The sequence below is a fragment of the Callithrix jacchus genome, chromosome 9 (genome assembly GCF_049354715.1).
Source record: "Callithrix jacchus isolate 240 chromosome 9, calJac240_pri, whole genome shotgun sequence".
Taxonomy (NCBI): Eukaryota; Metazoa; Chordata; class Mammalia; order Primates; family Cebidae; genus Callithrix; species Callithrix jacchus.
Genome location: NC_133510.1, coordinates 54,861,050 through 54,887,053, shown reverse-complemented (window position 1 = coordinate 54,887,053; position 26,004 = coordinate 54,861,050). Strand labels below are relative to the sequence as shown.

Below are 26,004 nucleotides of genomic sequence, written 5' to 3'. Positions count from 1 at the left end.
TTTATCATCCATGGTGTCTGGCACACGGTGTACACTCCCTGATACATAGGTCATGCTTAATAGATGTTCAAATATAAACAGACCCTATCTGCTCTGTGTAGCAGAAGAAAACAACTAGCCTGCTGTTCTAGAAGAGCATATAAAAACAGCATTGAGTAATACATGTCTAAAGAAATAAGAAGCACCATAGTTTGGGTATCCACGATTGAGACAGTCTGCAGGAGTTAAAAGTAATTCAGTGTATTAAAGTCAGTTTTCTGAAGGACATTTAAGCTGTCTAATAATAAAAGTGGTTGATGCTTACATAGTACTTCCTTTTTTTTTTTTTTTTTTAAAATGGAGACAGTCTCGCTCTGTCACATAGGTTGGAGTGCAGTGGCACAGTTATGACTCACTGCAGCCTCCACTTCCCAGGTTCAAGCGATTCTTGTGCCTCAGCCTCCTGAGTAGCTAGGACTATAGGTGCGTGTACCACACCTATAAATTTTAACCTAGCACACCAGACTAATCTTTTTTTTTTGGAGATGGAGTTTCGCTCTTGTTACCTAGGCTGGAGTGCAATGGCATGATCTCAGCTCACTGCAACCTCCGCCTCCTGAGTTCAGGCAATTCTCCTGCCTCAGCCTCCTGAGTAGCTGGGATTACAGGCATGTGCCACCATGCCCAGCTAATTTTTTGTATTTTTAGTAGAGACGGGGTTTCACCATGTTGACCAGGATGGTCTCAATCTCTTGACCTCGTGATCCACCCACCTCAGCCTCCCAAAGTGCTGGGATTGCAGGCGTGAGCCACCGCGCCCAGCCCTAATTTTTTGTATTTTTATTAGACACAGTGTTTCCCCATGTTGGTCAGGCTGGTTTCCTTTTTTTTTTTTTTTTTTGAGACAGAGTCTTACTCTGTTGCCATGCGCCAGGCTGGAGTGCAGTGGCACAATCTTGGCTCACTGCAACCTCCACCTCTGGCTTCAAGCAAATCTCCTGCCTCAGCCTCCCAAGTAGCTGGGACTACAGGCGCATGCCACCACACCCAGTTAATTTTTATATTTTTAGTAGAGACAGGGTTTCACCATGTTGGCCAGGATGGTCTCGATCTCTTGACCTCTTGATCCACCCGCCTCGGCCTCCCAAAGTGCTGGGATTACAGGCTTGAGCCACCACGCCTGGTCCAGGCTGGTTTTCAAACTTCTGACCTCAAGTGATCCTCCCGCTACTGCCTCCATAAGTGCTAGGATTACAGGCGTGAACCTGCACCTAGCCATTTACATAGTATTTTCTATGTTCAAAATCTGTTTTAAGCATTTTTTGTACATTTACTCACTTGATCTTCATACCTACCCTAGAAGATAGGCATTATATGTTATAGTTGAGGAAAACTGAGGCATGGAGAAGTTAAGGGATTTGCCCAAGAGTATTTAAAACCCAACAGTTCTTTTGAAAGCAAGTATTGAGAAGGTGCTATTAAATGATGTTTTTTACCTTTGTTAAAAAAAAAACCCTAAGAGTTTAATCATATAAATTGATTAAGCAAAACAATTCATTTTTTGAGAATTGAAATTTGAAAATATTCCATGGCAATATTTTATTGTGAAATATTTCTGACTACCTATTATTTTAACCTAAATCTTAAGCTGCAGGAAAGAGTTTAAATTAATGATCTTGAGGCTCTTAGTAATATTTTTTATTTTTTATTTTTCCCCCTTGAAATGGAGTCTTTCTCTCTGTCCCAGGCTAGAGTGCAGTGATGCAATCTCGGCTCACTACAACCTCCACTTCCTGGGTTCAAGCGATTCTCCTGCCATAGCCTCCTGAGTAGCTAGGACTGGGACTAGAGGCGTGTGCCACCATGCCCAGCTAATTTTTGTGTTTTTAGTAGAGATGGGGTTTCACCCTGTTGGCCATGCTGGCCTCAAATGACCTCAGGTGATCTACCCACCTCAGCCTCCCGAAGTGCTGGGATTACAGGTGTGAGCCACTGTATCCAGCCTAGTAATGTTCATGTTACATAGATTTTATCTTAAAATTGATATTTGCTAACTGAATTATGTACATATACATCCTAAATAGAAAAGAAAGACTTTATGTAAAATAGTTTTTTCTAGGTTTATGTTAATATTGTTACTAATTTCTGAATTAATGTTGTTTATCTTCAGATACAGGTGTCCCCATTTTTACAACAGATGTTCATGCCCCTGCTACATGCAATTTTTGAAGTGCTGCTCCGGCCAGCGGAAGAAAATGACCAGTCTGCTGCTTTAGAGAAGCAGATGTTGCGGAGGAGTTACTTTGCTTTCCTGCAAACAGTCACTGGCAGTGGGATGAGTGAAGTTATAGCAAATCAAGGTGGGGACGCATGCTGTATCTAATTTTTCTGCTTAAGTCTGTGCCATTGTTGTACATCTATATGAGCAAGAGCAAACTGAAGTAAATGTAGAACTGTTCAAGTTTGTCAGCCCATGGAAAGATGGTTCATTGTTTTCAGGCTGGGAATTACTCACTTTTATGTAAAGCACCTTAAAATTAATTTGAATTCTGTTTTTTTCTTTATGCAGCATTTTTAAATTTGGTTCTTTAGCAATATAAATAACATGGCTGTTTGCCAGAATTGATCTGACAATTTAGTCTTTATGGCAAATTAGCCATTTTGAAATATAAAAAATGGAACTGTATAGATTAGTGTACAGAATTCTGCATAGGAAATTTAGGGAACAAGATATCAGGGGCAGTCTGACTTTTCAGCATTTTATTTTATTTGTGAGATAGGGTCTCTATTGCCCAGGCTGGAATGCAGTGGTGTGATCATGACTCACTGCAACCTTGACCTCCTGGCCTATCCTCCCATCTCAGACTCCTGAGTAGCCAGGACCACTGGCACTTGCCACAATGCTGGGCGAATTTTATTTTTTGTAGAGACAGGATCTCACCATGTTGCCCAGGCTGGTGTCAAACTTCTGGACTAAAGCGATCTGCCCACCTTGGCATTTGCAAAGTGCTAGAATTACAGATGGGAGCCACTGTGCCCAGCTGAGTTTTCAGTGTTTGTTTATTTATTTATTTAATAAAGACTGGGTTTCACCATGTTGATCAGGCTGGTCTTGAACTCCCGACCTCAGGTGATCTGCCCGCCTTGGCCTCCAAAGTGCTTGGATTATAGGCATGAGCCACCACGCCCAGTCGAATTTTCAGTGTTTAATACATAGGTGCCCAGTTAATAAAAATTAAGGAATTTTGCAACTTTGTAAATGCTTTTTTCCCTCTTGATTCTTCCTGTCCCACGTGTAAATGAGTTTTTTATTTGTTAATGTATATGAAAAAAGAACTTAAGGTTGCTTTCCTAATTATTTTTGGAAATTAAAGTAAGGTTTTTCTCCTCAGGTGCAGAGAATGTAGAAAGAGTGCTTGTTACTGTTATTCAAGGAGCAGTTGAATATCCAGATCCAATCGCACAGAAAACATGTTTTATCATCCTCTCAAAGTTGGTAGAGCTCTGGGGTAAGATAATTTTAGTTTTTAACCTTCATTTCCCACACTTTTCATAAAACTTTTAGAGATGAAATGGAACCCTAGCCCTAACAGAGAGAGAAACTGGGAGTTGGTTTTCCCTGGTGATGAATTAATTGACTTACTTTTACATATAAGATGAAAATTTGAATTCTCTTGACAGGAGGTAAAGATGGACCAGTGGGATTTGCTGATTTTGTTTATAAGCACATTGTCCCCGCATGTTTCCTAGCACCTTTAAAACAAACCTTTGACCTGGCAGATGCACAAACAGTATTGGTAAGCACCTAGGAATCTTTGTTTACCTTGTGTAGATCTCATATATCCCCAATTTCTTCTTTAATGCCAGGTTGATTATATTGTTTCATTGATTTTTTTTTTTTTAATTTAGTGATTTCAGATCAGGTTCATTTTTTTAAAAATTGACACTTTCTGGATTTTTTATGGATTCTTATTCAATCCCAATGCTACCACTGAATTTTACAAATTCATCAGCTGCTTCAACACGTGACTTTTTCTAGGACCATGAAAGGGCATATGGCACATTCTTTCAAGCTGGAGTATTAGTTAACTACTACTACTTTCATTCTAAAACTTGCACTTAGTGGTTTTCTATAATCATTAAGAGCACAGAATGGCAACTTGATCCTCCTTGTATGATAGTTTCCCCAGTTCTCATTTTCACAATACTTAATGTCAGTTTCTGCTTTCTCATTTTCCCACAACCTAGTAAAAGCTAGATTTCATAATTGTAATTGACTACATTCAAACAACAGTTTGTATTTTTCTTGTTTCTTTTTTTTTTTCTTAAATTCAAGCCACTTAATCTACCTGCCTGTTACCTTTCTTTTTTCTATCCCTTTTCTGGAGTTAAATATTTCTCATTTATTTGAATTTCTCTGGCAGTGGCCAGGGTAGTAAAGAGCTGGATCACTAAACAAGAATTGAGTACATGAAAATTCTTAAACTTGTTTTTCACAGGCTTTATCTGAGTGTGCAGTGACACTGAAAACAATTCATCTCAAACGGGTAAGCCTTGTAGTCCATGCCCCTTCATTGTCATCTTGCATGTGGTATTATTATCTTGGTTCTTGAAAGCCGTATCTTGTGTAAAATTCCTTTAAAAAAAAAATTTTTTTTTTTTTTTTTTTTGAGATGGAGTTTCGCTCTTGTTATCCAGGCTGGAGTGCAATGGCGCAATCTCGGCTCACCGCAACCTCTGCCTCCTGGGTTCAAGCAATTCTCCTGCCTCAGCCTCCTGAGTAGCTGGGACTACAGGCACGCATCACCATGCGCAGCTAATTTTTCTTTTTTTGTATTATTAGTAGAGACAGGGTTTCACCTTGTTGACCAGGATGGTCTCGATCTCTTGACCTCGTGATCCACCCGCCTTGGCCTCCCAAAGTGCTGGGATTGTAGGCGTGAGCCACCATGCCCGGCCTATTTTTATCTTTATTTATTTTTTTGAGACTGAGTTTCGCTCTTTTTGCCCAGGCTAGAATGCAGTGACACAGTCTTGGCTCACTGCAACCTCTGCCTCTCAGGTTCAAGCAGTTCTCCTGCTTCATTCTCCCGAGTAGCTGGGATTACAGGTGCCCGCCATCATGCCCAGCTAAATTTTATATTTTTAGTTGGGACAGGGTTTCACCGTGTTGGCCAGGCTGGTCTCGAACTCCTGACCTCAAGTGATCCACCTGCCTCAGCATCCCAAAGTGCTGGGATTACAGGCATGAGCCACTGCTCCCAGCCTATTTTTTATTTTATTTTTTGAGACAGATTCTCATTCTGTCACTCAGGTTGGCCAATTTTTTAATTTTTTGTTGGGATGGGGTTTCACGATGTTGGCCAGCCTGTCTTGAACTCCAGACCTCAAGTAATCCACCTGCCTTGGCCTCCCAAAATGGTGGATTACAGGTGTGATCCACTGTGTTCTGCCTTGGTTATTTTTTAAATATGTATTTTACTTTATTTTTTGTGACAGGGTCTCCCTTTGTTGCCCGGGCTGGAGTGCAGTGGCATGATCTCGGCTCACTGCAGTCTCAACCTCCTGGCTCTTCCCACCTCAGCCTCCTGGCTCGTCTCACCTCAGCCTCCTGAACAGCTGAGACTACAGGCACACATCACCATACCCAAATAATTTTATGGTTTTGTAGAGTTGGGCTCTCACCATTGTGCCTAGGCTGGACTTGAACTCCTGGGCTCAAACGATCCTCCTGCCTTGGCTTCCCAAAGTGCTGGTATTACACCATGCTCAGCTGATTCTGGGTATTTGTAAATAACTGGAATTGGTTGCCAGCATTTTAAACTCTCAGATACTTTTTTTAAACTGAAAATTCCTGCCTCCAACTTCTCTCAAAGCCATAAAATGCCAGCACAGGACTGGTATTGCCACATAGGTACAACCAGCTAAAGAGCAGTAGTTCCCCTCATCTCCTAAAAAGACATGAACTTTTGCTCACTGCTCTCCATTCAGGCTGTGCACTCATTTGAACTTGATTTTTTGATTCAGATAGAGACTGGAAGTGTTTTCAATTTAGCAGCATTTATTCTACACTTGCTATGTGCTAGGGTAGGGTAGGTGTGTGTTTAGGGACGGCAGGGTAACTGCATAAAGATGCACGAAGCATCCCCTGATATTAGGGAGACCAACACATAAAAAACTCCAGTGGGTTAAGTACTTTAGTGGAGGCATATAAAATACTGTGGAACTAAAGCTGAACAGGCAATTTTGCCTGAGGGGGCAGTCTAAGCAAGCTATAGGAAAGAGGTGATATTTTTGATGGCCCTTAAGATAAATATAGATTGATGGGACTAACAGGAAGCTGGCATTCTGGGCAAAGACAAGTTGGTATACAGAGACAGAACAGATGTCACATGGTGGATTTGGTGGGCAGTTATAGAGTTAATCCTGTTTAGCTAAAGAATAGAGGCAGAAGTGATAGCTAAAAATAAGATGAGACTACGTTAAAAGGCTTATGTTACGTGTGTAAAGTTGGGAAGTCAGTAGGAAGTGGGTTTTTAATTTAAGAGGGAAAGTGTTCCGAAGAATGGGTCTGAAGCAGTTAGAACTAAATACTGATTTTGGAGTCCTCAGTGTAAGTCAGTCTGTAAAGCCATAGGAATGACTAAGACTTTCTAAGACCAGAACAGAAAGAACCTTGGCTCAAGCAAGAGTTAACAGAAAGGTAGAAAGAGAACCAGATTGCTGGAAGTGGTGATGCACACCTGTAATCCCAGCTACTTGGCACGCTGAGGCACAAGAATTGCTTGAACCCAAGAGGTGAGGTTGCAGTGAGCTGAGTTTGGGCCACTGTACTCAAGCCTGGGCAACAGAGCGAGACTCTCAAAAAACAAAACAAAAAGCACATGGTGAAACCCCGTCTCTACTAAAAATACAAAAAAAAAATTAGCTGGGCACGGTGGCACATGCCTGTAATCCCAGCTACTCGGGTGGCTGAGGCAGGAGAATTGCCTGAACCCAGGAGGCAGAGGTTGCGGTGAGCCGAGATCGCGCCATTGCACTCCAGCCTGGGTAACAAGAGCGAAACTCCGTCTCAAAAAAAAAGCAGAACCAGAGGTAGGAGTATTATCAAAGATAAGGGAAGAGAGTCTCAGGAGATTGGATGGCATTGTTTGGATGCTAGACAGACAAGGTGGATGTGGATGAAGGATGAAAAAAAATAGTAAGGATGGTATTTCTAGTTGAGCAGTATTTGTTGTACCCATAGATGTCTTAATTTAAACACAGAATTGAGTCAGACAATACTATATTTTAAAGTGTTTTGTTTTAAAAACGAAAAAAATGTTTTGCTTCATTGTTCTATTTTTTTGTTCTTTTGACTGACTCGAGGTACAAGGTTACTTTTCCTGATTCAAAACAAAAGTACACTCTTTTAAAGTGATAACAGTGAGGTTACAAGGTGATGAACAATGCATATATAGGAAGCAAGCATAGAAAGGGTAGACACAAGAAAAAGATGAGAAGTAAAGTAGGAGGGATCTGGGAAACAGTGCAGAGTTTCTGCTTCTAAATTAAAGACAGGTTTCCTCTGATGGGTCATTAAACTGTGACCTAGATCCAAGATGAAGGAGGAAACAAATCCTTTGATTCAGGAGCACTAATATAAACAGGAATTCCAGGTTTCAGTGCAAGGAAGAGTACATTGAGGAGAGATAGAATTATTATTATTTTCTTTTTTAGCTGGAGTGTCTCACTCTGTCACCCAGGCTGGAGTGCAGTGGTGCAATCTCGGCTCTCTGCAGCCTGTGCTTCCTGGGTTCAAGCAGTTCTCCTGCCTCAGCCTCCTGAGTAGCTGGAATTACAGGCATGCACCATGACACCCGGTTAATTTTTTTGTATTTTTAGTAGAGATGGTGTTTCATCATGTTGGCCATGCTGGTCTTGAACTCCTGACCTCAAGTGATCACCCACTTCAGCCTCCCAAAGTGCTGGGATTGTAGGCATGAGCCACTGTGCCCGGCCAAGAACCTTATTTTTCAGATGGAAAAATGGATACTCAGAGAGGTTAAGTAACTTGCCCAAGTTACTATAAAGCTGCAGAGCCAGACTTCAAACCAAGGCAGTCTGGTTCTCGAGTTTGTGTTATTAAACACAAACAATGTTGCTTTTAAAGTGTACATGTGGTTTTCCAATTCTTTTTAAGCTTATTAATGTCAAGCAAGAAAATAGTTCTAAGTATCTTTTAATCTTCAGGGCCCAGAATGTGTTCAGTATCTTCAACAAGAATACCTGCCCTCCTTGCAAGTAGCTCCAGAAATAATCCAGGTAAGAGCTGTTTCCTACCATTGTATAGGCAAGAGATCACAGTAGTAGCAGCATTGCCTGTGACACTGTCACCAGTAGAAATCACAAATATTTTCATGTTACATAAGTTGTTACCAGTATCTCAAAATACTATTTATGCTTATCACCATTTTGAAACTATGAGTTACTAAGTAACGTCACTACACCTTGTTACTGAACAAGTTAATAAGTCCTTACTGTTCTACCATACTTTAGTCTGATAGCCATTATTCAGTATAATTGGCTTCTGTTGTAATCCCATGTAGTATGTTTTACACATTTTTTTTAAGAAACATTCTAAAAGGAGTCTAATAGGCTTTTCCAGACTGCCAAAGGGGACTACAGCAGAGTTCTGAAGCTTTGTGCCAGATAGTTCATTGTATGTATGCCAAGATTATCAATGCTTCATCTGTAAATCTGAAACTATTTTAAGGAAAGTGTCTAGAGAGTTACCTTATACTTTTAAGAAGTCATTTATATAATACTGTTTCTTGGCATATAATTTTTCAGATTTCTTATCCAGTAGTACATGGAGTTATTGAAGTATCTAAACCTAGAATTATAATCTCTTATGTATATTTCAAAATTTTTTTCTTCATCAATAGTGTTGTTTATTTTGTAATAAAACACTTACATGAGATATATACCATCTTAACTATTTTTAAGTACACAACACAGTATAGTTAATTATAGGGACAGTGTTGGACCTATAAAACATAGGTAGCTCTCTAGAACATAGTCACCTTGTATAACTGAGACTTTATACCTGTTGATTAGCAATTCCCATTTCCCCAGCACCCATTTTCTGGAAACCACCATTTTACTCTGATTCTGTGAATGTGACTACTTTGGATACCTCATATAAGTGGAATCATACAGTTATTTCTCTTGTTGTGGTTGGCTATTTCACACAATGTCCTTTAGGGTCATCCATGATGTTACATATGGCAGGATTTCCCAATTTTTTAAGGGTGAATAATATGCCATTGTATGTATATATCACATTTTCTTTGTTCGTTAATCCACTGGTAGATTCATTTGGGATATTTTCACATCTTGGCTATTGTGAGTAAGTGCTACAGTGAGCATGGGAGTGCTTGTATGTCTTTGAGATGCTCATTCTAATTCTTGAGATGCTCATTCTAATTTTTTGAAGAAACTTCTTACTGTTTTCTGTAGTGGCTGTATACCATTTTGCTTTTCCATCAGTTGTGTAGCAGGGTTCCAATTTTTCCACATCCTCATCGACACTGTTGTCTTTTTTTTTTTTTTATAATAGCCATTCTAAGAGGTGTGCGGTGATATCTCATTGTGGTTTTGATTTAGTGATGTTTGAGCATCTTTTCATATACCTGTTGGCTATTCATATTTGAAGAAGTCTATTCAAGTCTTGAGCCCATTTTCTAGTCATTAGGTTTTTTGCTATTGAATTAAAGGAGTTTTTAATATACTAGAAATTAACTCCTCATCAGATAAATGATTTGCAGTTATTTTCTCCCATTCTTTTTTTTTTTTTTTTTTTTTTGAGATGGAGTTTCGCTGTTGTTACCCAGGCTGGAGTGCAATGGTGCGATCTCGGCTCACCGCAACCTCCGCCTCCTGGGTTCAGGCAATTCTCCTGCCTCAGCCTCCTGAGTAGCTGGGATTACAGGCACGTGCCACCATGCCCAGCTGATTTTTTTGTATTTTTAGTAGAGACGGGGTTTCACCATGTTGACCAGGATGGTCTCGATCTCTCGACCTTGGGATCCACCCGCCTCGGCCTCCCAAAGTGCTGGGATTACAGGCGGGTTCTCCCATTCTTTAGCTATTCCAGAGGTTGCCTTTTTGCTCTGTTGATTGCTTACTTTATGGGGCACTAGCCTCTTAGTTCGATGTAGCTCCACTAATATAGCTTTTCATGATATCAATGAAATCATTTCCAAGACCAGCATCATAAAGCTTTTCCTGTTTTCTTCTGGTTTTGCAATTTGGGGACTTACATATAAAAGCTTTAATACATCTTGAGTTGATTTTTGTGTATGGTGTAAGATAAGGGTTTTGTTTTCTTTTGCATGTAATCCAGCTTCACCAGTACCATTTGTTGAAGAGACTATTGTTTCCCCTTTGTGTATTCTTAGTACCTTTGTTGAAGATCAGTTGACTGTATGCAGGAGTTGATTTTCAGATTCTATTTTGTTCCACTGGTTTATATGTCTGTCTTAAAATAGACAGGGTCTCACTCTGTTGTTTGGACTAGAGTGTGGTGGCACCGTGATAGCTCACTGCAACCACAAACTCCTGGACTCTAGGAATCCTTCTACCTCTGCCTCCCAAGTAGCTAGGATATATGTCTGTCCTTTGTTAGCACCATACTGTTTTCATACTGTAATGTTACATTTTGAAATCAGGAAGTGTGGTATATCCAGCTTTGCTCTTTCTCCAGATTGTTTTTGGCTATTCCAGGCCTTTTGGGATTCCATGTAAATTCTATTGTTGTTTTTCTATTTCTATAAAATATGCTCTTGGAACTTTTATATGGATTGCCTTGAATCTGTACATTGCTTTGTTTTTTGTTTTTGAAATGATTAAGAAGCTTTTAAAAATTTTTTTAATTTATTTTTTCTTGAGATGGAGTCTTGCTTCATTGCTCAGGCTGGAGTGCAGTGGCATGATCTTGGCTCACTGTATGCAACCTATGCCTCCCAGGTTCAAGCGATTCTTGTGGCTCAGCTTCCCTAGTAGCTGGGATTACAGGCACACACAACCATGCCCAACTAATTTTTTTTTTTTTTTTAAAGTAGAGACGGGGCTGGTCTCGAACTCCTACCTCAGATGATCCTCCCAACCCACCTTGGCCTCCTAAAGTGCTGGGATTACAGGTGTGAGCCACCTTGCCTGGCCATCAAGAAGCATTTTTTTGACCTGATGGAACAGGAATATTCGTTTAGCAGCTCAGCTTTATATACTATTTCCCCTATGTCATTTTACATACATGTGTAAAAGGGGGGTCCTTTTATTCCAAAGAGATTTCCAGAGTACAATGACACAATCTCAGTTCACTGCAATGCCCACCTTCCAGGTTTAAGCAATTCTCCCACCTCAGCCTCCCAAGTAGCTGGGATTACAGGCACCTAGCACCATGCCTGACTAATTTTTGTATTTTTAGTAGAGATGGGTTTCACCATGTTGGCCAGGCTGGTCCCAAACTCCTGACCTCAAGTGATCCACCTACCTCAGTCTCCCAAAGTGCTGGTATTATGGGCGTGAGCCTGTGTGCCTGGCCAGAACTAGGGGCTTTTCTGTAGCCCAGGTAACCACATATCAATTACTGTAGCCCACAGTGGCCTTTAACCTTAGTCCTGGGTACTGGCTTTCAGTGTTGCTGTCTACTTCCCTGTCTTCTCCTTGGGTAATGCCACTAGGCCCAGGTAGGATACCTGCCCTTTCCCTTTACGGGTAGAATCCCAGAAAAAATACTTTGAAAGCCAAATGAGCTGGGTGAGATAACTGCTTTTTCTCCTGCTCCTTTTGGTCTTAAGCGTGACCTCATTCTTCCCAATGATTTTTTTGGTGTGTTCCATGATCTCCTTACTCACCTTGATCTCTGTATCCACCAGGACCTGCTCTTCATAATATAAATAGAATTGTAGGAAGGGTAATGATATCGTGTTCTTAAACATCATAATCTGTATCCAAGTGTTTTTTAAATTGGATCTGAGGTATGTTGGAAAATGCAGATTTCCTGGCACCTTCGCCCAGAAACTCATATTTGTTATAATTCACTGTTATGACCTTCACCATGTCCCTGAACACTACTACATCACCCTGGTCTGGGTACTGCAAATGGGAAGGGCCCCTTCACAGGTGGTAGCAGCCAAACACCAAAGAGGGGCAAGAGAGCGTCAGACACTTCTTGGCAGATGGCTTTGGGTAGTGAGGACATTTTTTAAGTCTTCAGTCCGTGAACACAGCTATCTTTCAATGGTGGTTTTTGTTTTTGTTTTGAGACAGGGTCTTAACTCTGTCGACGAGGCTGGTGTGCAGTAGTATAATCTCGGCTCACTGCAACCTCTGCCTCCTGGATTTAAGCAATTCTCCCACCTCAGTCTCCCAAGTAGCTGGGACTACAGATGCAAACTGCCGTGCCTGGCTAATTTTTGTTTCACTGTGTTGGCCAGGCTGGTCTCGAACTCCTGACCTCGTAATCTGCCCACCTCAGCCTCCCAAAGTGCTGGGATTACAGGTGTGAGCCACTGTGCCTGGCATAAACTAATATTTTAATGAAAATAATAAATTACTAATTACTCTCATGATCTTAGCGCTCATCAAAAGTAGAACTAGACCATTCCCTTTACAGCTAATACTCTTCCTGATTGCTAAATGAAGCAAAAATATTTTTCTGTTTAGCAATTCTATTGTGAAAGATAAGCAACCTGTTTTCCCTTCTTCATATGCCTTATGTCTGACAACACTTTTTGTGGAATTTTCTGTTAGAATTCTCTTTTGGTCTAGCTCTGCTTGGTTTTATCCCTCTTACTAGATGTGAGCAGCCATAGCAATGTAGTTTTTGTCCCACTCACTCTTCTCAGGCATGAGTCCACCTTGTCTAAGAGCATTTCAAAATGCTATAAACCTCTTGTGGTGAGGTACTGTTGAATTGATCTTGATAAGTTATAATAAGAATACTATGAATTTGAAGCAACCTTAAGTTCCTTTGACAGATAAATGGACAAATAAGATACATACAATAGAATATTAAGCCTTATTTATAAAATAATCCTGTCATATGCTATAATGTGGTTGAACCTAGAGGACATTATGCTAAATGAAATAAGGCAGTTATTAAAAGACAATGCTTTATGATTCTATTTGAGACTTGCCAAAGCAGAAAGTAGAATGGTGGTTCCCAGGGGCTAGAGTAGGGGAAAATGGGGAGTTCTTCAGTTAAGAGGCAGAAAGCAAGCTTGTTTTACAAGATGCAGACATTCTAGAAACCTGTTGAACAACAGTGTGCATGTAGTTAATGCTACTGTACTGTACATGTAAAAGTGGTTAAGATGGTAAGTTTCAAGTATTTTTAACTACAACTTAAAAAAAAAAAAGCCAGGCACAGTGACTTATGGCTGTAATTCTAGCTTCTTGGGAGGCTGAGGTGGGAGTGCCCCTTGAGCCTAGGAGTTGGAGGATACCAACTCCTCCAACAATGTTCATGAGCTATGATCATACCACTGTACTTCAGCCTGGATGACAGAGCAAGACCATTTCTTTAAAACAAAAAAACTGTGGGCTGGGCACGGTGGTGCACACCTATAATCTCAGCTCTTTGGGAGGCTGAGGCGGGCAGATCACCTGAGGTCAGGAGTTTGAGACCAGCCTGACCAAGATAGTGAAACCCTGTCTCTACTAAATTAAAAAAAAAAAAAAAAAATTAGCCAGGTGTGATGGTGCATGCCTTTAATCCCAGCTACTTGGGAGGCTGAGGCAGGAGAATCACTTGAACCAGGGAGGCAGATGTTGCAGTGAGTTGAGATAGCACCATTGCACTCCAGCATGGGCAACAAGAGCGAAAACTCTGTCTTCAGAAAAAAAAACAACAACTTAAACTGTGGATATGAATTACAATGGATTTAATACAAATACATTTGTTCTTGTTCTGCTCTGTTTTTCCGGCTCCCCAGGAGTTTTGTCAAGCGCTTCAGCAGCCTGATGCTAAAGTTTTTAAAAATTACTTAAAGGTAAGTATTTGTGAAACTCACATATCTTCATACAATTAGGTAATATTTGAGAGCCAAGAGAGAATAAATATCTGCAATTACAGATGTTTATGTGAAGTCCTTTTTAAGCTCTTGCAAAAGATCATAAAACGTTAGGTAAGCACACTGAATGTATACCCTTTGATATATTGGTAAGAAAATGCCAGTTTCCTTTTATATTTCCATGATGTAATTAAATAGAAACTAGAGGGATTAGGAGAATAAGAAATGTTCAAGAATAGTTATCCATATTAAGTTGAAAAGAAGGAGCTAAAAATATAAAAACATAAGTATCAGATATTTGCTTTTATCCTATTTTGAAATATTCGAATTGTAAGACAAAAGGAGACTCCTCAGATTTGGTCCATCAAGCCTCCTTTTACATTTATGAAATCACCGATTTTTTTTTAACTCTGTAAATCAACAAAAAGTATCATGTTTATTTGGTATTCATAGTTATAATTAAGTTCATGAGATAAAACTGTCTTGGTCTTACCTAGGTAGTCATTCATTTCATACATCATGACTGCTTTTTATGTACCAAGGTCTATAGTAGTGGTTGCAAATACAACTATGAGTAATTTTCCCTCCCCAGAAGGAGCTCGTGATCTAGAAATAAAGTTACATTGTGACAAGATGAGTTGTTTATTTTTTATTATCTTCACTTAAATAATTTGAAGACAAAGCACAATACAGCAGGTAACTTAGTGTATCACCTGGTTCTTTTGGCTAAGGCATTCAGTAGAATACATAAGTCAAAGGGCTTTGTGCAGTAAATAATTTAAGTGTGCCATCCTTTGACTGTGGTTCTAATATCTTCCCTGTCAGTTTTTTCTTATAGTTTGTCTCCTACAAAGTAGTAGTACACAAAAGTTTGTCAGCTTCAACATCTCAGAGAGTCTGTGTGGAAGAATATTGAGGGCTCCTTCACCGTCCTCCCATAAAAGCCAAGTGCCTATGGGAGTAATCCCTGTTAAATAACTGATCAATCAAACTGAATTAAAGGACTCAATCCTCTATCTATTAGAGGTGTCTGTAACAGATCTAGGTACCCTGTAGAAGGCTTGTGCTCCAGATATGGTTATTCATCTTCATAGCATTTATAAAGTCTTCTTTCTGAGCCCAACTTCTCTTCAGTGATGACATTATCTTAGTGATCTCATTATCTCAGTGTTAGCATTATGATTCTAGTTGGAAAAAATAAACTTTATTCTTTTGTGCTCACTCCTCTCTTCACACCTGATTGATCCTCAGAGTTTGTGGATTCTTTCCTCCTCCTCCTTGCTCCTGTCTCTTGCTGCTGCTCTAGTGCAGGCTTATGTTATCTGATTCTGTTCTCTCTTCACTTATTCTAGCCAGGCTGATGAGTTTGAAAACTTCAAACAGTCCTTTGATATTTTTCTCCTTCCTCATAACCTTCCTAAACAAATTCATGTTTCTCATTTTGGCACTTAATTTTTTTTTTTCATATTCTGACCTGAGACTATCTTTCTGCTTTTTCTTGCAGAACTGGTCTTTACTGTTCCTGTAGTTCTTCAAAAATCCTGCCTTACTAGCAGCCCAACTTCTGTATGAACTATACCCATTTTTCTAGGTTTGCCTGAAGCATGGCCTCCTTACTTTCTTTTGCTTATATAGTGATCATTCTTTTTGCTGCACATAGTCAGTAGATTATCTGTTAAATGAATCTCCTAGGTGCTAGGGCACCATCGATACTGTTCTTGTCTGCATTAGTCCATTTTTATGCTGCTGATAAAGACATACCTGAGACTAGGCAATTTACAAAATAAAGAGGTTTATTGGACTTAACAGTTCCACATGGCAGGGGAGGCCTCACAATCGTGGTGGAAGGCAGGGAGGAGCAAGTCACATCTTACATGGATGGTAGCAGGCAAAGAGTTTTTATGCAGGGAGACTCCCATTTTTAATATCATCAGATCTCATGAGACCCATTTACTACTCAGGAGAACAGCATGGGAAAGACCCATCCCCATGATTCAATCATCTCCCACTGGGTCCTTCCCACAACACATGGGAATTATGGGAGCTACAAGATAAGATTTGGGTGGGGACACAGAGTTAAACCATATCATTGTCCTTACTGAGCACACTGAATTGTGTTTGATGCTAACCTGACCTGCTATGGATGGCAGTGTGTAATACTAGGCCATGCCTAGCACAGCCTCTAGCCAACTCTTTTGAAGTCCCAAATTTTGACTTGGAAGTACTTTTTTTTTTTTGAGACGGAGTTTCGCTCTTGTTACCCAGGGTGGAGTGCAATGGCGCGATCTCGGCTCACCGCAACCTCTGCCTCCTGGGTTCAGGCAATTCTCCTGCCTCAGCCTCCTGAGTAACTGGGATTACAGGCACGTGCCACCATGCCCAGCTAATTTTTTGTATTTTTAATAGAGACGGGGTTTCACCACGTTGACCAGGATGGTCTCGATCTCTTGACCTCGTGATCCACCTGCCTTGGCCTCCCAAAGTGCTGGGATTACAGGCGTGAACCACCGCGCCCAGCCCGACTTGGAAGTACTTTTGAATCATCAAATAAATAGTAAATTCTTTATGGGATTAGAACTGCTATGTTTAGCTTTGACTTGTTTCTTCCTCAATATTTAATTTATCAGTGTTAATTTTGAAATAGTACCAATCAGTAAAAAGGTGTCAAGAGCATATTTTCTTCTGATCCCTTGATTTCCATAGCATACAGATAATACCATATTTTCTCTACTTCCCCAATTGGGTGATATCAGCATAAGTTATATCTAGACTTACTAAATTCTCCAGAAGAGAAGTTTCTTACCTTAGATTACATATGGATATCTGAGGCATGCAAAATGTTCTAAATGTCTATTGTTTGTTACAAAAGAACACTGCTGGCATTCAGAAACTTGTAACCATTCTTCAGGTGAAAGTGATACCTTCTGACATAAGTATTGATTGCATTAATACTTTGTTTACAGGTGTTCTTCCAGAGAGCAAAGCCCTAAGGACTGGATTTCCCATGCCTACTTCATCATCAGGAATTCTAGTTAATAATTTATAAAGAAGCAGTTTTTGTGTGCCATTCACACTGGTCCTTTTAACATTGTTTCGAGCTTATTATTGCAGTATATGTTTTGGGATTTTTCTGTAAAATGGGTGTAATTTTCCTAATACAGGTATGTAACAACAAAAGAAGTTGCCTGCATGCCAGTTCAAATTGTTCTATATAAAGATGATCTTAAAAGACACAGAGCTATCCTAGAACCTTAATTCTTTTGAAATTTTAAGTCAAGTCCTTTATAAAGACCATAGCAGTGGAAAATAGTGTACTTTTAAAAAAATTGCTGAATATAAAATGTTTGAAAATTTTAATTTTCTTTATGTGTGAAGACACATAAAGTATGGGGGGAATACAAGCGAAACTAACTTTTTGTAGATAGCCATTTCATTCCTTTAAACTGTTTCAATGCCAATATGTATTCTACAAAAGAGAATGGTTTTAGGCTCCAGTGTTATACTTTTTATATATATATATATAAATAAATTTTACGTAGTGAAATCTACCAAGTCTTTTCTGGAATTATTATAAATATTTTAGTTTTATTTTCTCATCAGTCTCTCCCTAATTTCCCATTTTAAGGTTTGCAAATATTAGTGTATGGATGCTTTATTTCATTAAACCTCACTCCTCAAAGGTAACATGCAATTTAGTTGTTATATGAGAGTCTTTTTTTTAATGTACAAAAAAAAAGCCTATGTGAATCCGTTGATAAAACTTAAAATTCCAGGCTAGGCATGGTGACTCACACCTGAAATCCCAGCACTTTGGGAGGCCAAGACAAGCGGATCACTTGAGGTCGGGAGTTTGAGACTAGCCTGGCCAACACGGTGAAACGTCATCTCTACTAAAAATATAAAAATAAGCCAGGTGTGGTAGCGTACACTTGAAATCCCAGCTACTCAGGAGGCTGAGGCAGGAGAATCGCTTGAACCTAGGAGGCGGGGGTTGCAGTGAGCTGAATTTGTGCTACTGTACTCCAGCCTGGGCAACAGAGTAAGACTCTGTCTCAAAAAAAAAAAAAAAAAAATTTTTTTTTTTAAATCCCAATTTGGAGAAGGGGGAAGGAGAAAATAATTTTTTTTTAAAAACCCCAATTTGTTTTCTCACTCTTTTATTGGATCTACTTAGAACATAGTATACATATGTGTTTATTATGTTTGTAAATGGTAGCTACTTGAGAAACTATGTGTTTATTTTGTTTGTAAATTCATGTCTACTTGAAAAAGCAAAAAGAAAAATAATAGTTATCAGTAGTATCATTGGAAAATTAAGAAGAGAGAAGGGACAAAACTGAGCAGCAGAATTCACATAGGCATTTAAGTTTAAATTCTAAAAGCCCAATTAAGATTTTTCAGGGAGGGTTTGTTTTGCCCTTTGTCCATTTGTGTCTACCAGGGGTTTCATGGATGAGCTTCAGTGGCCTATAAACTCCATAAAATTATATTCTAAGTTTTGCACATGTATTTTGTTCTGGATTAATCCCAGAAGACATTTCAAACATTTTTCTTACATCATGTAACAGAAGTACTTCACTAAATTGACATTTATAAAAATAGATCAGTGAAATGCATATTATACTTCAATTAAAATGTTTTCAGAAATAGATAAGTGTAAGCTGAGTGTTTCTTTGATAGGTTCCCCCCCCCATTCTATAGGAGTGATAATTGCAGCTACTGCAATAGTAGTAATTATTAAACAGATACTAATGAATAGCATAGCATAGTGGGTAAGAGTTTATACAGCACAGGATTCCAGAAATAGATTAAGTAGGTTCAAATACCAGTTCTGCCAGCAACTGGTTTTAGAACCTTGGGCAAGTTAAATAATGTCTCCCAGCCTCAGTTTCCCTGTTTGTAAAATAAGGGAAATAGTGGTAGCTACCTCATAACTCATCATGAATTCAGTGAATTAAACACGAAAAGACTTATTATAGTAGCTGGCACATAGACTTGATAGTAGCTTATATGGATGCTATGTCACATTAGCATATACGGAATTAATAGTGTATCACTATACTTTTTTTTATTTGAGACAGGGTCTCATTCTGTCACACAAGCTGGAGTACAGTGGTGACATCATAGCTCACTGTAACCTCTAACTCCCACACTCTAGCAATCCTCTTGCCTCAGCCTCCGGATTAGCTGGGATTACAGGTGTGCACCACCACAGTCAGCTATTTTTTTTTTTTTTTTTTTTTTTGGTAGAGACAGGGTCTCACTATATTACCCAGGCTGGTCTCAAACTCCTGGCCACGAGCAATCCTCCCACTGGCCTGTTGGAATTACAGGCCTAAGCCACTGCGCCTGGCCTGTACTATCCTATCAGTTCCATATATGGAAAGGTGTTTTCCCTAGCTCTTTAAAGCTCTGCAAAAGATTTACATGTGTTTATAGAGCTAAGAGAAATCAGGCCATGGAAACTAAGTAAGAGAAATTAAACTCTTCATGTTACATAATCATGATTAATTTCTATCTTCATTCTCTGAAGTTACCTAGAACACCATCAACAGTTAGGAAACTTCTATCATGAATTACCTTATTTCCAAAAGCAAGTACCCAAATAATTGTCTCAAGAAAGGAAGGACAGACTGTTACAGGCTAAAATATTTGGGAATTTGTGTTACATGATTAGGGAACCGCAGGGTTTTATGATGCCTGATCTATCCCTGTGCCTAATAGTTTATTTAAATCTTAATGCTAATGTTAATTGGTTCCCAGGTGGTTGACCTTTTAAGAAAACACTGTGTAGTATTTTTAATGTGGTAAACATGTGGGTTTTACGGGTGGAAGGAACTTTACCAGGTTTTCGTTCTTGTCATTAGGTATCAGAGAACTGAAATTGGTTGGAATTGTAAGCAGTGAATCGATGTGTTGTTAGAATGATTCCATTACTTATACATTGTTTAAAATTCTAATAAAGTAACTTCCTTTCTAAGAACTCATTAGAGTGGACTTTTGTTGTCTCCATTGTACATTTGATAAAACTGAAGCTTAGAGAGGTAAGAAACTTGCTTTAGTCAGTAATTGGCAGCCGGGACTGCAGCCCTAGGTCTATTCCATTCTAAAACCTCTGCTCTTAGCCACTCTGCATGACTTCGCATTCATTTGTGTTTGCTGTAGTACTCCCCTGGAAAACACCCATCTTCCTCTTCCCTTCCTCTCAGAAATTTAGCCCTATATTAGAAGCGGTCCCCTCCTTATGCTGAGAAGGGCCTGTTTTGCCATCCGTGGGCAGAAGGAACACCTTCAGAAATCTCTTCCTTATTGGGAATAGCTGCTTGAGATCTTGAGTGCACGAATATTGCAGAACCTAATTTTAGCACTTAAGTTCCTTTTTTTTAAGAGACGGTTTCACCATGTTGGTCAGGCTGGTCTTGACTCGATTTCAGGTGATCCGCCCGCTTCGGCCTCCCAAAGTGCTGGGATTGCAGGCATGAGCCACCGCGCCCGGCCTAGTTCTTCATTTCTTAAGCTTAGAGTTAGATACTCCAATACGGCAATTTTCCAAAATGCCGAGAGGGAATTAAATAAACATAATTACATTAAGAATTTAACGTCTTTCTGGGTGATGGGAAAATAAGTAAGTTTGAACTACTGTGAGAAGACAGTCTGACTCCACAGCAGCCAAAGTGGCCCTTAAAACGTAGACTCCATCCCTCCCGGCTGGGCCGGCCTCCTGTGCCTGCCCCTCACTGGTCCCACGTTCTGCGCACCTGTAAATCCTGGGATGTAATCCCTAGTTTAGGGTCGGTCCGCGCCCCAATGTCCGCCGGCGCTCGGGGAGGGGCGGGATTTGCAGTTGCGGCAATCCCGATTATTGTGTTCACTACTCAGGGTGCCTCAGATACGCCCTCAGCGTAAGCGGGGGCGAGGAGAACAGTGGACAGGGTGTGTCTCCAGGCACCGGCTCATTGCCGCGGCTCGGGAAACCGACTCAGCTATTACCGCTGCGACTGCGGTGTCTACCGGACGGGCCGCAGGCGTGCGCACGCGCACCCGCACCCGCGCGCCGGCCGTCGGTCACGTGGCCCCCGGCCAGGGCTTGCGAAGCCGGAAGTGTCCTGGGGCTCGAGGAGGCCGCGGGAGCCCGCCGAGGGTGGCGCGCCGGAGACCCGGCTGGGTAAGTGAGACGGCCGCTAGCGGAGGGACCGAGGCGGCGCGAGGCGCGGTCGGTCGGGCCTGCGCCGCCGGGCGGGGAGCGCTCCCGCTCTCTGTGGGAGGTTGGGATGCTGAGTCAGAGCCGGGGCGGGGGCGGGCGCACTGAGAAGCCCCGCGCGACCCGAGGCCAAGCCGTCCAGGACCCTGACTGCGCGGACACTGCCTCGGGGGTGTGTGTCAGGGGCGGCCGCAGCCGGTGGAATAGTCGCGCGGGCCCTGTCTCCTGCATCCCCTGCATCTCCGCTCTTAGGCGCGCGGCCGGCCCTCGACCTGCATCCCGCCCGGCGGCGTTGGGCACAAAGAGGACAACTCGTTACCGGGCCTGGGCCCTGGCTGCCCGGGGAGGCAGGGACACCTTTTTCCCTTGGAGTTAGGCTCGTTGTTTTCTGCCCTGTTTCAGAGCGTCGACACGACTAGCAGTTTTTAGATGGATTGATTTTTTTCAGAGGATTAGAAAGAGACGTTTCTTAGAGGTTTAGTTATGTTCAGTCAGCAGAGATTGACTCACACCGGAAACCAGAAGCATAAGATGTTTTAAATATATGCCGATAAAATACGAATTCCCAGACCTTTCATTGCTCCTCGTTTACCTAGCTTATGGGTTTAATTTGTAATCTCTATCCCGGGTAATTTTAGTAGGTGGCCTCAAAACAACTCCCAAGCAATTGCCAAATGTATAACCAAAGACTGGTCTTTTCTACTCTGGAACCCCCAGTGTGTGATTCACATAGGGGTAGGGTTTGAAAATCCTGGAACTTTGTCTATAGACCATGTCATCAAACCTGTTTTTAATCCCTGAACGAATAGTAACTTTCGTTTTGGACGGCATGGTATAAGGAAGTAGAATGAAGACGGCATCATCAACATACTTGTTGACTGCCTGCTTATATGCTCGTCAAAAATTTGGGAAGATTTATATGGCCAGCACCTTGTGGGTGTGCTGAGTCATGTTTTAGCATGTTGTGTAGTTATCGGAAGATAGTTTCAAAAGACATTTCCCCTGTGATGACTGTTGAATAGAAACCATAGTTTTGTGTCTGCATAGAGAACAGATATCTTAACTGATAAATATTTTTCTTATTATCCTGATGGTACATACACATAGGTACCTAATGGTACTATTTGTCATTTACAGTTTTCTGAAACAGCAGTTACATTGATTAGGGAAGGTTTTTCATTGGATAGTTGAGACATTTATTACTGTATTGTGAATGAAATGTAATAACTGACAAATGTGTATTCCTTATTTGTGAAAAAGGAATCTTATTTTTATTGCTTATTTCCAGTAGTGGTATATAAAATTTATCTGAATTAGATGGGTAGTAAAATTATATAAAAATATCCTACTGTGTCAGTGATTGGTAAAATTGAGACCCCCCTGACCATTCTGTATATTCCTAACCCAACTTGGGATATTGGTGGTCATTAATTCATCACAGAATACCTAGTCTAGCATACTTCTTTTTGCTTTAACTTACTGTGGAGGGAAATTAAAATCCATGTTTTGATATGACAGTACAGCAGGTTTAAAGGAGCATGATGGGGCTACTGTTTGTGCTATGTTAGCATACATGGATTTTAGTCCAAGGTGGAACTTGGTTACTTTGTATACCTTGATGGAGACATAGCTTTTCAGTATTAAAGACTTGGCAATATAGGCTACTTGGTATGTTTACATATTTATACTTGGAGGTTGGGGAAACCATCCTTAAATTGATTTCAGAAGAGTTCATACCTTTTCAGGAATAATAATTTTTATACCTTTCCTTTATGCTTGTCAGGTTCTATGTAGATGAAATTTTAGCTCATGGAAATATTATGCAAGGGCAACATTTGTTTTCTTTATTGTTTCCCTGCCCTGAAGGAAACAAAGTAATTTTTTCTGTATTTGTTTTATTTTACATTATTACTTTTCTTTATCTTAAAACATTTTAAGCCAGGCGCAGTGGCTTATGCCTGTAATCCCAGCACTTTGGGAGGCCAAGGCAGTCGCATCATGAGGTCGGATCATGAGGTTGGGAGTTCAAGACCAGCCTAGCCAACATAGTGAAACCTTGTCTCTACTAAAAGTACAAAGAGCTTGCCGGGTGTACTGGTGGGTGCCTGTAATCCCAGGTACTTGGGAGGCTGGGGCAGGAGAATCACTTGAACCTGGGAGGTGGAGGTTCTGGAGGTAGAGATTGTGTCACTGCACTCCAGCCTGAGCAATAGTATGATACTCCATCTTAAGAAAAACAAACAAAAAACACTATGTCATAGATTAATCTTTCAAAACGTTTCAAGGAGGTGAGTAACAGTATCACTCTCATTGACAAAGACTAAATTAGAAGAGAAATAGATGTTTTTTTCAGACCTGTGATAAGTGAATTAAATGGAATGTTATTGGTTAATGTTTTTTTCAAAGCCCACACAGCATTTTAGCTTTGAATATTGCCACAAACTTAGTTTTTTGTTTGTTTGTTTGTTTGAGATGAGTCTTGCTCTGTCTCCCAGGCTAGAATGGGGTGGAATGGGATGGCACGATCTCTGCTCACTGCATCCTCCACTTCCGGGTTCAAGTGATTCTCCTGCCTCAGCCTCCGGAGTAGCTGGAATTACAGACACCTGCCACCGTGCCTGGCTAATTTTTGTACTTTTTGTGGAAACAGAGTTTTGCCATGTTGGCGAGGGTGGTCTCAAACTTCTGACCTCAGATGATCCACCCACCTCAGCCTCACAAAGTGCTGGGAGTATAATAGGCATGAGCCACTGCTCCCAGCTGAAACTTAGATTTTTTTTTTGGTCATATTATTGTATTTTATTATCGTACACGTAGTATATAATAACATAAAGGGAAGAAATGTAAACAAAATGAAAGTTGTGGAGAAAATGGCATCTTGCTTTAATCTTCAACTTAAAGTTACTCTTAACAATCCATTTATACTGTTATGTCAAATTTTAGTCATCCCTACAGAATTTTAGACCAATAAAAACGGTCAAGGTAACACCAAAAATATAAGCACAGAAAGTGATGTTAAAAAGTTGAAAGTAAAATCTACCTTGAGATTAGAACGGAACATTCAGATTTGTCTCTCCAGAGGAAAATCTAACTTGAGTCATAATGGTTCATATTTTGACTAGTTCATACCATATCAGTTAGCAACTTATGACTTGAAAATACTTTGAAACTTAGATTTTTTTTATTGAACTGTTTATATACTTCGATTTAGCAACAGATAATGGGTGATCTTACTTGAAATTAAAAACAGCTAAATTTGTTTTTTAGCTGTATTATTCCCTTAAAACATATTTGTAAATCTTTTTTTTTTTTCCTCTTAGTATAACAAGAGAATCTCCTGATCCAGTCAAGATGCAGAGCACTTCTAATCATCTCTGGCTTTTATCTGACATTTTAGGCCAAGGAGCTACTGCAAATGTCTTTCGTGGAAGACACAAGGTTGGTACAGAGAACACTTTGAAGGTCTTTTATCACTGTATGTATTTTATTCTAAGATGCATGCTTACACTAAAATGTGAGACTTGGTGATTTTGATTCCTTTGTCTGAAGAAATTGTTTTAATGATTTTTATGGTTATTTAAGGCATAGTTATGTCAGGCAGTGAACATATCTACCCAGTGGTGGCAGAGGTTAAGTGTCAGTGAGTGGGGGAAAACAGATTGGTTGAAAATGGACTGGGAAAGATTAGTTTTGTGCCTTTTGATGCTTCTCCAGCCTAGCTTCCCTATAGTAGAGAGTGATTTTGCTGACAAGTTCAGTGTAATGATTTGGGGTAGCATTTGATGTGGCATTTTCGATGGTAGGGAGGCAGATGTGTAGTTGGAGGGGAACTCACAGGTGTTTCTGTTATACTCTGATAATGGTAGGTGCCCCCACTAAAATGGCATCCTACAAAGTAGATTGGAGTAAAATGAAATTCTCAACAAGGATCCCAGGTTGAAAAGACTATGTTTTGGTATGAGGTAATCAGAACCTGATAGTGGAAGTGGGAATAGAATAAAATGATTATTCCCAGAGGCACTTCAAGAACCAGAAAGGATTTTGTGTCAGATTCGATACGGAGGATGAAATTAAATATAGTTAAAATAATTTAAAATGAGGAAATAGAAGATAATTAAACTTTCTATCCTGGGAAAGAAGCTGGAAAAACAGAGTCTATTCTGGGAAAGAAGCTGGAAAAATGGAGTACTTCTAAAAGTTCTTTTAGAACACAAATAATAACTAATTTTTCAGTCTTAAGAATTTGTTTTGAGCTAAATGATGTTTAGAGCTTCCTAAATTCTTACCTTCAGAACTAGGGCCCAAAACGTTTTAGTAGAGAGGGATTGCTTCCTCTTTTTCTGTATTCTTGAGACTACCAGTCAGTTCTGTCAGTGACGATGAGATAAGCATGCATAGAGAAGGGCTGTTTCCTATGGGGAGAGAATATTGACTATAAATGCCCTTTATGGCTCATAGAGAATGAATCAGAAGTACCATATGGACAGCTTTTAGCTTTCCTCCCCTGCATCTAGAATTGTCCACAAGCTCTGGATTCTTATTCAGTTTACTTTTGATCAATCCTGGGTATCCCATCCTAGAAACTGCTTTTATTTTATGCCAAGGAGAAAGTGACTAGTGACTCAGAATTTAGCATTGAGAACACATCTGATCATCTTATCTTTCTGTAGTCCAAATTAACAAACTTTAATAATCACTTGGTATATGTCAGGCACTATGGCAGACCTAGTGAATATAACTGTAGCTAATGTGCAGTCCCTGGAC

At 40.2% G+C, this 26,004-nt stretch overlaps 2 protein-coding genes across 16 annotated transcripts in view; both read left to right on the top strand.

Annotated features, from left to right (window-relative positions):
• The window catches only part of XPOT (exportin for tRNA), a 46,201-nt gene extending 28,616 nt beyond the window's left edge, over positions 1–17,585 (top strand). For all 7 annotated transcript variants that reach the window (XM_078336130.1, XM_002752701.7, XM_078336128.1 and 4 more), the window contains 7 exons: positions 2,150–2,339; positions 3,372–3,488; positions 3,661–3,776; positions 4,479–4,526; positions 8,212–8,283; positions 13,962–14,018; positions 17,003–17,585. In XM_078336130.1, coding sequence (XP_078192256.1) covers positions 2,150–2,339; positions 3,372–3,488; positions 3,661–3,776; positions 4,479–4,526; positions 8,212–8,283; positions 13,962–14,018; positions 17,003–17,029 — 627 coding nt within the window. In that variant the 3' untranslated portion in view covers positions 17,030–17,585. The remainder of the gene's footprint in view (positions 1–2,149; positions 2,340–3,371; positions 3,489–3,660; positions 3,777–4,478; positions 4,527–8,211; positions 8,284–13,961; positions 14,019–17,002) is intronic.
• A 3,551-nt stretch (positions 17,586–21,136) lies between these two features.
• Positions 21,137–26,004, top strand: part of TBK1 (TANK binding kinase 1) — a 62,798-nt gene continuing 57,930 nt past the window's right edge. For 6 of the 9 annotated variants that reach the window (XM_009004156.5, XM_078336135.1, XM_035256205.3 and 3 more), the window contains exons 1-2: positions 21,137–21,204; positions 24,561–24,678. In XM_009004156.5, coding sequence (XP_009002404.1) covers positions 24,592–24,678 — 87 coding nt within the window. In that variant the 5' untranslated portion in view covers positions 21,137–21,204; positions 24,561–24,591. Of the gene's footprint in view, positions 23,338–24,560; positions 24,679–26,004 lie in introns of all 9 variants that reach the window. The other 3 variants (XM_078336133.1, XM_035256202.3, XM_054238321.2) reach the window with 2 other exon arrangements.